Source organism: Elephantulus edwardii, unplaced genomic scaffold (assembly GCF_000299155.1).
Source record: "Elephantulus edwardii isolate Elephantulus edwardi_28Jun2011 unplaced genomic scaffold, EleEdw1.0 scaffold00253, whole genome shotgun sequence".
NCBI lineage: Eukaryota > Metazoa > Chordata > Mammalia > Macroscelidea > Macroscelididae > Elephantulus > Elephantulus edwardii.
The window spans coordinates 2,327,665-2,346,202 of NW_006400003.1; the positions used below are offsets into that span (position 1 = coordinate 2,327,665).

Consider the following 18,538-nt stretch of genomic DNA (forward strand, 5'->3'; position numbering starts at 1 on the left):
ATGTTGCATTTTTTGAGCTAGTATGGATTACTGTTTGCTGATGATTTGTTCTGGACTAATTCTTTGTTTACAGACATGAATGCTTAAAATTTCAACTGTAATAGAAGAGTTCTAAAAGGAAAAAAAAGGACTTGTTTGTTTCCTCAGAATACTGATTTGAGGAGACTGAGCCAATCAGAAACTGACTATCTTATGGAGGGATTAAGATATACCGAGTTAAAAAAAAAAAAAAAAAAAAAGACAAAGTGAAGCCGCTAACTTACATATTTCCATGAATACAGATGATAGTAAAGGGAAATTTGATCCTTCAGATAATGAGAGAGAATGGTTATAAAAGAGAAAGGATTGTCAGAACTCTTGAAAATTGCCTTTTCTAGCCATTGTGTTAGTTCCCGTTGAGGGCATGATTTCCAGCTATCCTAACTTGGGACACTTGGTAGTGCAAATCATCAACAGCTATGGGGTGGAATATAAGAGAACACTTCCCACAGTGTGAGAAAAGGTAGTGATGGAGAGACTGTGAAAAGACTGTGGCACTGCTGTGAAGGGACTTTGGTAAGGCATAATAGAGGTTTATTTGTTCTGCTGAATTGTGAAAAAGTTTGCGGAACAATTGAAGAAAACAATTTTAGCCATTCTCAGTTACATCTGCTCCTTTTAAAGTCAAGATAAGAAAAGTTATGACAAAGTTCAGTATTAAAGATTATTTGAGGTCATCTGCTGATGTAGTGGATAAAAAGTTGCCCTACAGAACCAAAGATAAGTGATTCAAATCCACCAACTCTCATTATCTGAAGGATCAACCTTCCCTTTACCATCATCTATATTAATGGAAATATGTAAGTTAGCGGCTTCACTTTGTAAGTTCTCCCCCGCCCCCCAATCTACCAGCTGTACTTCAGGAGATAAGCAATCTCCTCCCATGAAATTTGTTGTTGTCATATACCATCAAGTTGAAACCTACCTATAGCTGACCTACCAGGGGATTTTCTTAGGTTAAATCTTACAAGAAGAGATTTGAACAGCTGATGGATTTGAACCCCTAATGTTGACAGTGCAGAATATTACCATTAAGTCATCAGAACTCTTGTCCAGGGAATTTACAGTCTCTAAAAATCTGCTGGAGGGTCAACTATGAGTCAATTATGACTTTAGGGCACTTAACAACAACAACAACAATAACCCACTGGAATATCAGGTATGAGTTATTTAAGATTTGATGGCCCACAAATTCCTTCTTTTACTTTACAGACTGTTGGTGATATGCATGGTTTTATTTGCGTGTTTTGTAGGAAGTGAAACCAGTCTTTGTCACTTTAGAATGACCTAAGGGTTTATCTTTTCCTAGAAAAAGAACTGCACTTCTCTGTAGAAATTGCAGCCTAAAGTTGAAAATATTGTAATGAAGATGAGACTACAATACAGGTCTTCTCAGTATTATCAACTTTCAAAAAATATGAGAAGAAAAACTAGTAAGATGTGTACAAAAGTCGGGAGGAGGAAGAAGAGGGAAGAGGGTATCTGATGTCAGGGGAGGGAGAAATTACAGGGAAGCAGAATTTGGAGGGCAGAGAGTGTGGGGTGTGGTAAGGGAATTAGGAAGGATCCAGTGAAGACTGGAAAGGCTGGGTAATAGTGGGTATGTATCAACGGTTCTTTATAAAATACAGTGTATGGAAGTGATTAATTGAAACACAATAGAATAGAAGAATATATAAAACATAATGTATCTAACTTAAACACAGTGTATATGAATTTTATAAGTAAACTAATATAAAGTAAAAATAATTTTTAAAAAGCTGTGGGAAATAAAAGACCTAGGATTTTATGGGGCTAGGCAAATTTATATCAGAATAACTAAATTATTATAATTTGTAAACTCTGTACTCATTAATAAAGTAGAATGTATTTGTTTTTAGTGGTAAATTATTGGTCATTAGAAGACAGTAAATCTTTTCCTTACTGTGCTCCACATAGCTGAATGTAATAATATTTTCATTAAAAATATAGTTGATGAACTGCTTCTTAAAACATTTCGTGCTCACTGACAGTGCAGACAATGAGGTTATCTATTAGTTTGGAAAAAAAGTGTGTGTGTGTGTGTGTGTGTGTGTGTGTGTGTGTATTAAACTTGTTCTGCCTTTTTAATGACTAAAGATCAGCCTAGTGTATATATCACACTTTATTTAACTGCTGTTTTTAAATAGGCCAAGAATAAATCAAAATAATTAAGCATACATAAGCAGCACCTGAATAAAAAGAAAAAAGCTCTGCTGCTATATTGGTCAATGGGTTGAAATATGAGAAGTCCAGCTTGAAAAAAGGTACATTTCCTCATACATTTAATATATTTCTTGTTTAAAGTAAATGGGATTAATATATAATGGCATTTGATCTACAATTTAGTTAAATATTGTAAATGTAACAGAAATAATTATAGTTTCTGTGATAAGAGCAGATAAATGGCATGTGTGAGATATCATCAATTACACAATAATATAAACACCATATAATTATGAAATAAAACCTATTCACATACATGAACTTGCTACTGTTAAATTTATCCTTTTAAAAAAATTCAAGAGCTAAAAATCACTCCTATGAATCTTCAAAGCTTTACTTAATACCACTCTTAGAAAAACATTTAAATATAATCATATTATCATATGGATATAAAAATCACATTTTTAAAACCTCAGAACAATAAAACTTTAAAAACATAAATGTTATTTGTAAAACACAGAATGTTTATTTCCACTTCTTTCTTTAGTTCCTTGTTCAGCAATATATTAGTATAGAAAAGATTATTCCAAATTAATATTTATTGCTATATTAAGTGGACATTGTTGCTTCTGAACGTGTGAAGGGAAGACAAAGGAGGTAAAGATCTAGGACAGAGGCTATTACAATAAAAGAAAAAAGAAAAGGAGAAACAAACAGGGGGCAAAATAGAAACTCTGTGATATCTATGGCTCTGAATTTGTGTTTTATCAAGAATGAAACAATCCTAACTTAGCAAGAGCAGTGAGTGCACTTTTCTGCAGAATTGAGATGGGAGTTCAACATTTGGTCATTAAGGTGTGATCACAATGTTAAGTTTCTCAATCTTAGCAACTTTGAAAAAGTAAGTAAAATATACTGAGAAGAGCTAGGTAAGCAAATTTATATTGTTATTGTTCTTTTTTTTTTCCTGTTTAGCTCTACATCTTTATTTTCTAAAATCACTATACCTCAAAATACTATTTTGGGGAGTACATGACATTTATTAAAATCCTACAAAATAGAATGCCCTTCTACACATACTATGGATTTTCAAGTTTCTAAATGAAATCCCTGATTTCCAGTTACTTTCTGGAAAAATAAAAACAATTTTATGAAAGGTATGGTGGTATACCCTCCTCTCTCCAATTCAATTAGAAAAGCATGCAAGCTAGAGCTACCTCTTCTTCTCAATTCCAAGCTTTTCCTTCTCCAGAAATGTGCTTGATGTCCGGAGTCAGAGCTTTAACTCTATCACTTGAATCCAGAAGTCAAAGGAGATAATCATGCATGATAAAAATGATTTTACTTGCTAATGATAATGAAAAACTGGAAATAAAATTTTATCCATAATACAGATAAAGATGTTATCAACATAATACAATATTATCCAACTATCAAAAATTACCCTTTTATCTTTATTTATTTTGAAGAAAATGGTAAAATTTTATTATTTGTTCATTAAAAATACCATTTTAGTCCAATAAGTATATACTTCTGGCAATAGTTCTAATGCAAGATTATTCTTATCAGATGTCTTTTTCAGAATTGTTTCCCTAAAATTGTAATTTGAGTGAAAGTTTGCAAAATGTATTATTTTTTCAATCAATCATTCATGTACATTTTGTTCCATCACAGTAATTACAATACCCCCAACTGTCTGATTACCCATTCATTCCATACTGTTTTTTTTATATGTGTGTTAGTATTATCATCTATTTATCCATTTTCTACTGCCCCTTTTCCTCCATTTTACTTGTAATAGAATAATTCTCTTTAAATGTCAAGCTTGCTTTAGCTATTTATATTTTTCTTAAATAAAATTTTTATTTTATACTGGTTTGCTTACAAAGTTCATATACATTTGTTTCTCACACCAGCCAGATCTTTCCTTGTTCCCTTACCCACCTCTCCTCCTACCCATCAAATTATGTGACCCTATGATTACCCCCTCCCTCTGTTCCTACCCTCCCCCTTTTGGATCCTCATAACATGTTTTACTAGATATCTTTCTATTTCTACAATAGTAGTCTTATTCAGCATTTGGCCTTGTGTGACTGAGTTAGTTCACTTAGCATAATGCTCTCAGTTCCTTTCAAGTTATGTAGTAATTTTCAAAATCATTGTGCGTGCATGCTGTGTAATATTCCATCATGTGAATGTACCACAATTTCTCAATCCATTCGATTGTGGTTGGACATTTCAGCTGTTTCCATGTTCTTGAAATGGTGAATAAAACTGCTATGAACATTGGTGTATAAATCTCCATTTGTACCTTAGTTCTCATTTTCTTGGAGTATATTCCAAGCAGTGGAATAGCTGGGTCATATGGAATTTCTATGTTCAGCATTTCGAGGAAGTGCCAAACTGTCTTTTAGAGTGGTTGTACCATTTTATAATCCCACCAACAGTGTAGGAAAGTTCTTCTATCTTCACATCTTCTCCAGCATTTATTGCTTGCTGTCCTGTTAAACTTTGCCACTTCTTTAGCTTTTTATATTAGTTATTTTACACAATGTCCTCTAGCTTCATCCATGTTATGTAATAATTCACAAATTACTCATTGTTTTTCACAGTTCCACAATACTCCATTGTAGGACTATACCATAGTTTCTCTATCCATTTGTATAGTGATGGACACCTGGGTGTCCAACAACTCTTTACTGTGAATAATGCTGTAATGAACATGAATACATATTTATCAGTTGATGTTGCAACTCTTATTGCTTTAGAGTATATAACTAGTAGTGAAGTAGCTGGATCAGACGGTCTTTCCATTTTCAACTTTTTAAAGAAATGCCAAACTGCTTTCCATGATGGTTATACCATTTTACATTCCCACCAATGTATAAGAGTCCCAATCCCTTCACACTCTCCTCAGCATTTGTTGTTTACTGACTACTGAAGTTTGCTACTGTTGCTGGAGTGAGGTATTATCTCATTGTTGTATTGATGTTATTGTTCTTGCTGTTAGGTGCCTTCAAGTCAAGTACAACTCATAGCAACCCTACAAACAACAGATCTGAACCCTCTCCTATTCTCTGCCATGTAACCTTTCTTGACACTTGAACCCATTGCTGCAGTCACTGTGACAATCCATCTCATTGAGGATCTTCTTGTCATTTGCTCTCCCACATTTCCAAGAATGAAAGCAACATGTTCAAAGTGTGTGATACGAAGTATCACCGCCCTTGCCTCCAAGAGGCACTGTGCCTACACTCTTCCAAGACATATGCATTTATTTTTCTGGCCGTTCATAGGATAGTCAGTCTTTTTATCCAATGCACAACAATAAGGCATATATCCTCCTTCTGTTATTGTCAGCTCTCATACAAGTCAAGTGATTGACAAGACCATGGACTGATTCATGCACATCTTAGTTTTCAAACTGACAGCACTGAAAAAGTAAGTTATGTTGCCAAATGTAATTTTGCAGAGGGAAGTGGTAGTGCAGTGGTATAAATTGCTACTCTTATATGAGAAACCCAGGCTTTATTCCTGACTTCTTTCATTGCTACTACCTCTTACCGGAGATATGATGCTACTATGATACTAAGCAGTTTTCAATGGAGCTTCCAGAGTAAGATGCACTACAATAAAAAGGTTTAACAATCTATTTCCAAAAATCATGCAATAAAGGCCTTACAGACAACACTTGGATAACTGGTATGATAAAAAACTGGCAACATTTTGTTTCATTATGTGTGGGGATCACTATGAGTTTAGGTCTCTCTTTGTGGTAACTAACAACAAGAACAAATTATATTTTATATAAAAATGTTTTAATATAAATATGTCAAACAATATAATCTGTGGCAACTAGTGAAAGAATATTTTGCTATGCTTGTGAACTTTGTTCCTTCATATACTACATCTGGCCATGGTCACAGAATTCCTCATATGATCCCTTTTGTAAAACCAATAATCGACAGTTACCATGTGTATTTGCTACATGGTGAAAAATGAAATACAATTTAATAAAACAAAAATAGAGAGATTATGTCATGTGAAGTAATACATGAAATATTAATTCATAATTAATTAATAAAAATATATTCAATTATTATTAGCACATATTAAAGAGCTATGGTGACTTAGTTGTGCTGCCAACCCAAAGATACTTACTCTGAATACACTAGCTGCTTTGTGTGAGAAAGATGGAAATCTCCTCATGTGTAACTAACTGCTTTGAAAACCTACTACTGGAGAGTCAGTGATGAATTGGTTCTAAATCAATGGTACATAACAAAAATTAGCATAGTGTTTCTTGAATAGCTAAAGCTTCTCAAAAAACTTTAATATCTCTTCCATAAAGAGGAGTCTTTTCAAAATGTAAAAGAAACAAGGGCAATGTCGAGTGGCATCAACTGTAAAACAAGCAAAGACCATGAAGGGACAATTGAGGCTGACCACAATTAACTCTACAAAGTGGAAATGTCTTCATCACTAACATTCACAGTACCAAATAAACAACTACAAGGTCAGACATGTCCACCCGCAGTACACATACAATCTCTGGCACCTGATTATACTAATTGCTGGGTCTTTGCAAATTGACTCACAGACTTGACTTTACTCAGAGTTGTAAGACTTATTAGGGAAATATGCTGGGGTGGGGGAAAGGAAGAAAAAGAAAGTCCAGGTTTAGTGAACAAGAGCCTCCCTAGGCCAGATTGACAGTATGATTCAACTCATCAATTAGTTCAGACAGCCTCTCAGGCAACAAGTGAAAGGCCAGGTTCAGTCCAGTAGCATATACAAGAAACCTCTGGCTTCCTCAATTGTTTAATAAGCTTTGTTTGATGAAGTCACAAGTCAGCTCTCCTTCCATCATCTAGAAGGAAAACCCTTTATTCTGGCTCTACCTCCAGGGCTCTGTCAGGCTACACCTCACCAGAGTCTCTCCACAGTCAGGTTAACTCACACTCTCTTATGTTGGCCTTGCAGCTGTTGATGATGTAGAAGATACTGATCAAAGAGAAACCATTTGTCTGCAATTGAGGCAGCTGAAGACTCTGCCCCTGGGGTAGCTAAAGAAATGGCATTTCAAGATTTCATTTGACAGTATTACAACATTCATTTACAACATTCCCACCTGGCTGTGTGGTCAAGTTTAAAGCAATGGTTGCTGATGTTATTTTTGTGTGTCATCAAATCAGAACCAATTCATAGAAGACCTTCTAGCGAGCTTTCAGAGGCAGTACGTAGTACACGAGAAGACTTCCCATCTTTCCCCTAAAGAGCAGCTGACAGATTTGAATCACATGCCTTTAGGATTTCAGTTCAGGCTCTTAACATTAGTCCACTAGCAATGGTTAGAAAAGTTTAAAAAAATTATCACAAATCCCGATAGATACCACTAAACTTAAGAGACACTGTTCACAGCATAAGAAATTGTCAGCAGCTGATGTGTTTGGAGTCACAGAAACCGAGAAAACTTCAGATACAAACTGTCAGATTAAGGGTTGTACAATGGAAGATAAATGCTGAAGGGATTCGGCAGAAGTGAAGGGATTTCCTGATGGAGGGTGGAGGTGGGAAATAGGTGGGTCAACACACTTGGACAAGGGCAGGGACAACACTGTAACTAATGGTTAACTCCACAAAGGGATTTATCATTGACTGTTCTATAAATTGCTTGTCTGTCACTTACTCCTAAATCTAAACATTCATATTAAGACAGACTAGGAAAAAGGATTGGCCATCCACTTCTGAAATAGCAGGCCTCCGAAAACCCTATGTACAACAGAAAAGAATAACAGAGAGGGCAACAAGGTAGAACTTTCAAGTAAGGAAATACAAAGGAAGAGGAACAGTTGTAAGCAGACCCTACTGATTGGAACATGGAATGTGAGAACCATGAATGTAGGAAAATTAGATATTGTTAAGAAAGAAACTGAATACATAAATATTGACATACTAGGCATTGGAGAGATGAGATGGACTGGCATGGGGAATTTTGAGTCAGATGATCATGTGATATATTACTCCGGAGATGATAAGGCAAGGAAAAATGGAGTTGCTTTCATAGTTAAAAAAGTAATTTTAGATCTGTCTTGAAGTACAACATTGTGAGTGACAGCATAATATCCAATACACTTACAAGGAAGTCCAGTGAATACCACTATCATTCAGATATATGCCCCAACAACCAGAGCCAAAGAAGAAAAATAGAAGATTTCTACCAACTTTTATAGTCGGAGATTGATCGAACATGCAATCAAGATGCTTTGATAATAATGGGTGACTGGAATGCAAAAGTTTGGCACAGAGAAGAATAATCAGCATTGGATACATGGACTTGGTGACAAAAATGAAGTTGGAGATAGAATGATTGAATTTTGCACAATGACCTATTCATTGCAAATACGTTTAAAAAGAACCAAAAACATAAGCACAGGTTATACACATGGATTTCACCTGATGGTACGTATAGGAATCAGATCAATTACACCTGCGGAGAAAACCACTGGAGAAGCTCAATATCAGCAGTGAAAACAAGGCTACGAGCTGATTGTGGAACAGACCACCAGCAACTCATATGCAAGTTCAAGTGGAAGCTGAGGAAAATTAAACCAAATGCAATGCACAGGAACCAAAATATAAATTTGAGTTCATCCCATCAGAAATTTAGAACCATTTCAGGAACAGGTTTGAGGCCTTGAACATGAATGAGTGAAGGCCTACTGAGTGTGGGAGGATGTCAAATGTATCATCCAGGAAGAGTGAAAACGGTCCTTACAAAGACAGAAGAGAAAAAAAAAAGACCAAAATGGATGTCAGAAGAGACTCTGAATATTACACTGGAGTGCAGAGAGGACAAAGCACAAGGAAGAATTCAAGATACTAAAGAGCTGAACAGAAGATTTCCAAAGGCAGCGCAGGATTGACAAAATAAAACATTACAATGAAATGTGCAAGGAGCTGGAGTCAGAAAATCAAAAGGGCTGGACTTGCTCAGCATTTCTTAAGCCCACGGAACTGAAGAACAAACTTAAACCTCGAGTCGCTATAATCAAGGATGCTTTAGGCAGAATATTAAATGATTCAGGAAGTATTAAAAGAAGATGGAAAGAATATACTGAATCACTTTATTGAAAGGAATTGTTAGACACAGAAGAATTTAATGAAATAACATATGAGCAAGAGCCTGTGGTGATGAAGGAAGAAGTTCAAGCTTTCTTTTTGAAAGAAATAGCAAAAAATCAGTCCCCAGGAATAGACAGTATACCAATTGACGTATTTCAGCTAACGGATGCAGCTCTGGATGTCCTCACGAAGTTGTGCCAAGAAATCTGGAGAACAACCACTTGGCCAACTGACTGGGAGAGATCTGTATTTATTCCCATTCCAAAAAAGGGTGGCCCAACAGAGTGTGGAAACTATAGAACAATACCATTGATTTCACATGCAAGCAAGATTCTACTGAAGATTATCCAAAAATGACTGGAACAGGACATCAGCAGGTAAGTGCCAGAAGGCCAGACTGGGTTTAGAAGGGGTCGTGGTACTAGGCATATTGTAGCTGATGTTAGATGGATCTTAGCTGAAAGCAGGGAATACCAGAAGAGTGTTTGTCTGTGTTTCATTGATTATGCAAAGGTGTTTGACTGATTTGATCATAACAAACTGTGGCTGACTCTGAGAAGAATGGGAATCCCAGAACACTTGATCATTCTAATGCGAAACCTATACTTGGACCAAGTGGCAGTTGTCAGAACAGAGCAAGGAAACACTGCATGGTTCAAAATCGGGAAAGGCATACGCCAGGGATAGGTCCTGTCTCCATACCTTTTCAACCTGTATGCAGAACAGATTATCCGAGAGGCTGGGCTCTATGAGGAGAAGTGTGTTGTGCAGATGACACCACCCTGCTTGCTGAAACTGAGGAGGACCTGAAATGCTTGCTGCAGAGGGTCAAGGTCTGCAGGCTTCAGTATGGATTGTAGCTCAATGTCAAGAAGACAGAGTATCACCACCGAACCAGTTGGCAGCATCAGGATGGATGGTGAACAGATTGAGGTTGTTCACAGCTTTAGTTTGCTTGGCTCCACAGTCAACATTCTTGGCACCAGTAGCCAGGAACTGAAAAAACGTTTTGCGATGGGAAAGTCTGTTGTTAGGAACCTCTCTCCAGGGTACTGAAGAGCAACGGAGTCACTCTGGAGACTAAGATGCATCTGATACAGGCTATGGCCTTTGCAATCACTTGTTATGCATCAGAGAGTTGGACAACGACTAGGTAGGGAAGCAGAAAAATTGATGCTTTTGAACTGTGGTGCTGAAGAAGAGTATTGAATGTGCCACGGTATGTGAAGAAAACAAACAGATTCAACCTGGAGAGGGTTAAACCAGGCTGCTCCTTGGAGGCAAGGATTGTGGGGCTTCATCTGACATTCTTTGGACATGTTGTAAGGAGGGAGTGGTCCTTGGAGAGGGACATCATGCTTGGGAGGGTGGAGGACCAGCACAGGAGAGGCAGACCCTTTATGAGGCGGACTGATTCAGTGACTGGGGTAATCGGAATGGGTGTGTCAGAGGCAATGCGATTGGCACAGGATAGAGCAGAGTTTAGGGCGGTTGTACATAGGGTCGCTATGAGTCGCAAGCGACTCGATGGCAAATAACAACAACAACCGGAATTCCCAAGATTCCAATCTACTTAGTGCATCATATCAAAGGGAATATTACATTATTAATGATGGAATAGCAAAGTGAATATACTATTCTTGACTACTACTCTTCTCATTTTCCTCTACCTATTATGCTGTCTTATTTTTCTTGGAAAGAGTCTTCCTATAGGAATCATGGATTCTTTATTCTTCTCAGCCAGGGTTATACTCATAGTAATAATGTCTCTGAGAAACTGAGGTAAGGAAGAATAGCTATTAATTGGATAAGACTGTTTTGGTTGTTGAGTACCATCAAGTCACTTATGACTAATAGTGACCCTATGTAAAATAGCTCTGAACTCTGCTCTGTCCTGAGCCAGACTCACTGATTTTGAAACATCTACCTAGATTACCTCAATTACTATGATAATCCCTCTCCTCCAGAGTCTTCTTGTCTTTTGACGACTCTTGATGCTTCCAAGCATGGTGTCCTTCCCCAAGGACTGGTCACTCCTGACCACATGCCCAAAGTATGTGAGACATATTTTCAAAATCCTTGCCCCTAAGGACAATCTTGGTTTCACTCTTTTGAAGACAGACCAGTTTTTTTCTCTTGCTGGTTCTTAGTATGTTCCATACTCGTTTCTAGCACCAACACTCAAAAGCATCAATTCTTCTTCTGTCATCCTTATTCATTGTCCAGATGTATAGCAAGTAATTGTGAAGACTATGACCTGGGTCAAGAGCATCTTAGTTCCCAGCCTGATAACATTGCTCTTTAGCACTTTGGAAAGTTCCCTGACAGCAGACTTTCCCAGTCTAATTAGTCTTCCGATTTCTTGACTGCTGAGGTCAAGAGTGTTGATTGTGGAGTTGAGAAAGCTAAAATTTTTAGCAACCTCAATCTCTTCTTCATCTGTTGTGGTGTTTCTATTTGGCCAGTCGTGAGAATCTTTGTCTTATTGATGTTGAGATTCAATCCAGATTGAAGACTTCTGTCCTTGATCTTTTGTAGCAGATGCTTCAGGTTTGAACTGAATGCCTTTAGGATTTCAGTGTAGGTTCTTACTATGATCCCACAAGGAAATGATTTTTATTATTGTTATTGTTTTTGTTAAGTTCTCTCGAGTTGTAGACAACTCACAGTGATCCAATGAAAAAAAAAAACTTCAACACTTGTATAACTTTCATCGTTTCTCCAAGTTCATGGGGTTTCCAGATGCAAGCTATTTCAGAAGTAGATGTCACTCCTGCTTCCAAACTTGTTTTAATCATGGAGCTCCACCACACACTGGCCACCATAGGTAACAATTATCTCATTTGACATATCAATGTCCCAGTGTTCAGCATCACAGCAACCAAGAGTTACCGCTAGGAAATTATTAGAAAAGTTTAAAAAAAATACCACCACAAAATTCATTACTCTAATGGTGGAATTGAAAGCAAAAGTTGAGAACCTTGATAAGAACTGGAATCCAAGAACACTAGATTGTGCTCATGTGAAACTTATACTTGGACTAGGAAGCAGCACTCAGGACAGAGTAAGGAAATACTGCATTGCTCAAAATCAGAAAAGGAGTGTTGAGTGTTCAAAATACAAACACTCCAAATACTGCTTCAGAATCCAACCCAGAGAAGTAAGAAGCTAGAATTTGCATATTAACAGATATCCAAGTGATTCTTCTTGCTAATATAATCTAAGGATATTTTAGGAAAACAAATATGAGATTTCAAGTCACTCTATGATAGTATTTACTCTGACCCTGAGAGTCACTGTAGACTATTAGACTATTGCTGTGTGCTGTTGAGTCAGAACGGAGCCACAGCTGACCCAATAGTGGATTTTCAGAGACAGTAAATTATAGGGGAGGAGATTGTTTACCCTTCTCCCTTGAAGCCGCTGGTGTGCTGGAAACATGTGCCTTTGGAACTGCAACACAGCTTCTTACCACTAGGCCAACAGAGCTTCCTGATTAGTAGCAACAATAATGCATTTTGAATTAGAAAACCAAGATAGATTGAAGTTAAAAATTATATTATAAAGGTCAGAAAATACCTTCAATGAATATTTATAAGTTGATATGTACTTTATGTAATGTACTCAAGATCTGTGAAATAACTATTATCGTTCACATTTTAAAAGTGAAGATAAACAGATATTAAAAAGTGTTAAATTATATAGCCAAATTTGAATTGAGATTTAAATTTGTATCTATTGGTCTTCAGAGATCAAGTTATTTACCTTCATACATAATATCTTTGAATCTTGGTTCCTAAAAGAATTAGAAGTAAAGGAACCAGTTTGGGGAGGGGAATTCATGAAATAAAAGAATCTTATTAGAATAGTACATTATACGTTAGGCTCCTGACTAGAAAAAGTGGTAATTTGAATCCACTGGCTATAGACTCCATGGAAACCTAATGATAAATTACCATGAGTCAGAATCCATATGACCACACAGTGGATTTGAGAATGAGATAAAGGGAACAGCATTTTATTTTTTGTTCCCTTTTCCACCCAGTGAAAGTTACACAAGAAACTATCTTTTGCTAAGATGTGTCTGATTCAGGCCTGGTCTTCTCAATGAGCAACTAAGCATCAGAGAGTTGGAAAATGAATAAGGATGACAAAAGCAGCATTGATACCTTTGAGCTGTGTTGCTGGAGAATAATGTTGAATATCTCATGGACAGACAAAAGAACAGATATGTCTAGGAAAAAGTGCAGCCAGAGGGCTTTTTGTGGACCAAGGCGGAGAAGCTTCGTCTCTCATACATGCGGCTAGGTAAGGCTATTCCTTGGAAAGGGAAAGGATGCTTGGAAATATTGAGGGTCAGTGAAGGAGGTAAAGATCTCCAATAAGACAGATTGACATGTGACTTCAATAGGCCCTACTGTGTCAGAGGTAATGAGTATGACACAAGACAGGGCAGGGTTCAGTTCTGATGTTCATATGGTTGCTAAGAGTTGTATTGACCAAAAACACTTAACAACAACAACGCTTGTTGTTAGGTGCCATATGACTCATAATGTGCCTATGAACAATGGATCTGTACCTTGACCACTATCCTCACTATCCCTCACATATTCAAATCCATTGCTACAGACAGTGTGACTACTTTTGTCCAGAGTCTTCTCTTTCGTTGACTCTCCACTTTTCCAAGCATGATGCCATTTACCAAGGACACATGTATTTGTAAAGATATGTATGGATACATGTACAGACATATACACGTATAGATATATATCAGAAGAAGCAACATAAAAATAGTTCATTAAGAGGCATGATTAGGTATTATTGTCATAACAGGAGTCCAGAATGAAGGCTGCTGCACAGTGGAGTGGATTTGGGGGGAGGGATTGCACGACAATAAAAGAATTTTTCTTTTACTTTTTAAAAAGAAGAGTAAACTGGGAGTAGGGGTGGGCAACACTGTATAAATGGAAATCCAAAGTCTCTGTGAATTTTCATTAAAATCAATAATAATAAAAAAATAATATTAAAAGAGTATACAGGAGCCTTGGGGGGTTGTGAATTTGTTAAGAGAGGAACAAGTCAGAAAAAAAAAAGAGTGAGAACTAGTCACCAGATGGTAGATGTAGAAACTGAGGTGACGTGATGTCTGTTTTGCAGTGTATAATCCCAATAACAATAACAAAATGAACTTAAAAACTTTTGCTCATTTTTTAACCACAAGATAAATCAACATACAACTTTTTTGAGAAAGTATTACTACCCAAAGCCTGAAAACACAAGAAACATGTGCTTAGTAGCATAATAAAAATTAATTATGTCAAGGCTAAAAAAAAAAAAAAGAGGCATACTCTTCTGCAGAGTGGAATCATATGATCGTTTTTCACAGTTACTACTGAGGTCATTTCTGAATGTGGTTTGAATTGACTTAGGGAGTAGTTCCTAGAACTAAACATCCAGTGTCTTCCAGTATTTATAACTTCTCATGATAAAATAATCGTCAATAATCAATTTATCATTCTGAACATATATGTATGTAACCATTAATCAAAATTAGAAAAGATAACGTTTTAGGATTTTTGTATTAAACTGAAAAATACCTAGAAAATATAGAATTAGAGATATTAGGAGATAGTTAAAATCTCAAATGCATGAAAATAATTATTATTGACAAATCTCACGTGACAAAATGTGTCAAAGTTTGAAAACTAACTTTTAAAGGATTGTCTTTTTAGCTTTTCTTGTCTTATATTTTTTGAACTTGAGAGAAATCTTTTCTGATTTGACGATTATGTAAGAATAATTTTATGTATGGTTTCTATTAAGAAAAAAAAAACCCAAGCATTTCTATGTTGCCAGAATAAATGAGAATTAAGATTTATTAATTTTATTTTTTACTTGAATGTATAAAATATGCATATCAAAATGGAACAGCTATTACCTAGATAAACCCTCTCAAAAACTCCAGCATAAGCAGAAAATGGGGAGGGAGAGGAAGGCAAAGATTAAATTTTGCAAACATTACATATGTAAATGCCAGCCTTAGTATGCACTATCTTTTTCCTCTTGATTTTATTTTTCTTTATGTACTTAATATTTATAGTAATAGTCACGAAACATGTTTCCAGTCTAATTTATCTTAATAACAATGGCAAATTAAGTGGTTGCGTAAATTATGGTACTAGTTAATTTCTAAGTAACTTTAACGTATGTTGGTGGAATTTCAGCAACATTTTACGCAGGACAAATACTTGTTTGTACTTGTTATTTCTGTGTGTTCGATCCTAAATTATATGAATCATATGAAGGAAGAAAGAGTCTACTGATACAAAAAGACAGCATAAAGCACTGTGATAACAACCAAATTTTGTCAATTAGAATTTGTTTCAATTACAAAGTAATTGAGACTGTAATAACATATTTCAAAGATGTAATGCATATCAACTGTCCATGAACTAAAACTTACTATCAGTAATATCCTTTAAAGTACATGACTAAATGTAAACAGATTTAAATATACTTTTGCTGAAATTGTTTTTAATGGTAACTCAGTATATTCATTAAATCACTATTTTAGCTCTACACATTTCTTAAAAGGTGGGAGTACTATGAGAGATGCATTAATATTCAGAACATTATGCAGTTAGTGATACTGCAAAATATTCTACATTGAATTGCTCTTACCTTATCTCCTTCAGAAAATATGATGCCATCCACAGCTCTTTTCCAAATGATTTCTGGAATAGGCTCCCCTTCTGCATCACAAATGAGTGTGACTTGACCATTTTCATATGTAGTCTCATTTTTAAGCTGTATTATATGAGGCTGTACTGTAAAAAATATATACATTACTCAGTCTGTATTGAGGAAAATATTACTCTTTACAGTTGAAAGTCATAACAACCACTAAATAAAAATTACAAAATTATCATTATATACATTATAGATGTTATACTGCTATAGGAGTTGCAAATTTCCAGAGATAAACATTTAGAAAATAGTACTCATTTATTATTTTCTCACTACCATCAAGGCAGAACCAACACATGGCTGATTATTGGGAGAGTTTTTGGGAGGCTCTGGTGGCCTAGGGGTGAAGAGTTGTGCTGCCAACTCAAAGGCAAGTGGTTCAAATCCATGAGCTACTCCACAGAAGAAATATGGGTATTCTCCTCCCTTGTTATTTGCTGCTCCTGAAAGCCCAGTGGACTGTCAGTTATAAGTTGGTTTAAACTCTGGTGTGTAACAGTGTCAAACTAAAGGACTATAAATTGAATTCCAGCTGCTCCAAGGGAGAAAAAATGGGAACTCTCAAACACATGACTAAAGGAACTGTTTTAAAGGAATATATGATTAGGCATTATTTGTATGCAACTTATGCATAATTTATAGGAAGAACATAGAAAAGTGGATTGGGAGAGATGTGAGGAGAGGGAGGACATTATGCAACAATGAACGCATCTTTTTTTTTTAATGTGAACTAGGTGGGTTGGGGAGGAAAATGCACAACAATGAATGAATGAAAGTCCAACTTTTCTATAAACTTTCTGTGAAATTACAAACTTTTTAAAAAGGAAAACAAATGACGGACAGTCTCTTCTGAGGAGATTTACAAGCTCTGAAAATTCACTAGGGGAGTAAGCTATACGTTGATTTAAACTAGATAACACACAACAACAATAACATATGACTAAATAGGAATACTTAGTAGTATAGTGTGCAATGTGTGAGGCAGCTAAACCAAAAGTAAGCAGTTCAAACTCATTAGCTTCCACACAGCAGAAAGGTGGGCACTCTCCCTGTATATCAGAAGAAGAGTGATTTATAGTCTCAGATGCTCAAGTTAGGTTGCTGCAAATTGGGCTAGAGAACAGTCAATTTTCGGTTTTATCATTTATACATATCATTCTAACTGATTTGGGTTTTTATTATATTTTATCTGACAATATTATTTACCATTTTGACTAATTGTTCTCTTAAATTATAATCTATATTAAAAATAGTATGGGTACTTTTCCCAATCTATATGCAGAACAGATCATCTGAGAAGCAGGGCTTTATGAGGAGGAATATGGTGGCATCAGGATGGAAGGGAGACTCATTAACAATCTACGTTATACAGCAGACACAACCCTGCTTGCTGAAACTGACGAAGACGTGAAGTGTTTGAGGTAAAAGGTCAAGGACTGTAGTCTTCAATATGGTTTGAAGCTTAACATCAAGAAGACAAAGATTCTCACAACTGGGCAATTGGCAGCACAATGATAGTTGGAGAAGAGATTGAGGTTCTAAACAATTAGACCTTGCTCAGCTCCTAAGTCAGCACTCTAAGCACCATCAATTAGGAAAGCAAAAGACAAATTGCACTGGGAAAATTTGCTGTCAGGGACCTCTCTGCAGTGTTGAAAAGCAGCAATGTCAGTTTAGAGACTAAGGTACACATAATTCAGGCCATGGTCTTCACAACTGCTTCCAATGCATCAGAGAGCAGGATAATGACTAAGGATGATGGAAGAAGAATGAATGCTTTCAAATTGTAGGGCTGGATAAGAGTTTTGAACATACCATGGACTGCCAAGAAAACAAATGGGTCTGTCTTGGAGAGGGTGAAGACAAGTTTCTCCTTGGAGGTTAGGATTTTGAAGCCCTGCCTCACATATTTTGGACACATGGCCAGGAGAGATTGATCCTGAGAGAAGGTCATCAAAGTTGGAAGGGTGGAGAGACAGGGCAAGGGAGAAAGACTACGGATGAGATGGATTGATAGAGTGACTGGGGCAATGGGGTTGGCACGTCAGAATTAGTGAGACAGGGCAGGGTTCAGAGTTGTTGTGCATGGGGTCACTAGTGGTTACAGGTGACTTGGCAAGACATAAAAACAACAACAACTAACTAAACTTATCATAAGATTAAAATTTATGCATCTCACAAATTTACAAAAGGCTACAATCAGAACTGGCTTTGACAAGCACTGTGGCAATTGGACAATTAAAACAGACATTTGGATGGCGGGGGAAGAAGAACAAACTGGGGAGGAGGGTGGAGAAAACAGTGCAACAATAAATAAATGAACCCCCCCCCCCGCCAAAAAAAAAATACTTATCCTCCAATGTTGGACCAGGCTTTTTCCTATTTCTCTTTCAGGCCTCACCTCAAACATCACAGCTTTAATAAACTACCAAATTAAAAAAAA

The 18,538-nt window shown here is 36.4% G+C and overlaps 1 protein-coding gene across 2 annotated transcripts in view; it reads right to left on the reverse strand.

Moving 5' to 3' along the window:
* NCAM2 (neural cell adhesion molecule 2) overlaps window positions 1-18,538 on the reverse strand; it is a 781,544-nt gene that overhangs the window by 268,097 nt on the left and 494,909 nt on the right. For both annotated transcript variants that reach the window (XM_006899357.1, XM_006899358.1), the window contains one exon: window positions 16,030-16,175. In XM_006899357.1, coding sequence (XP_006899419.1) covers window positions 16,030-16,175 — 146 coding nt within the window. The remainder of the gene's footprint in view (window positions 1-16,029; window positions 16,176-18,538) is intronic.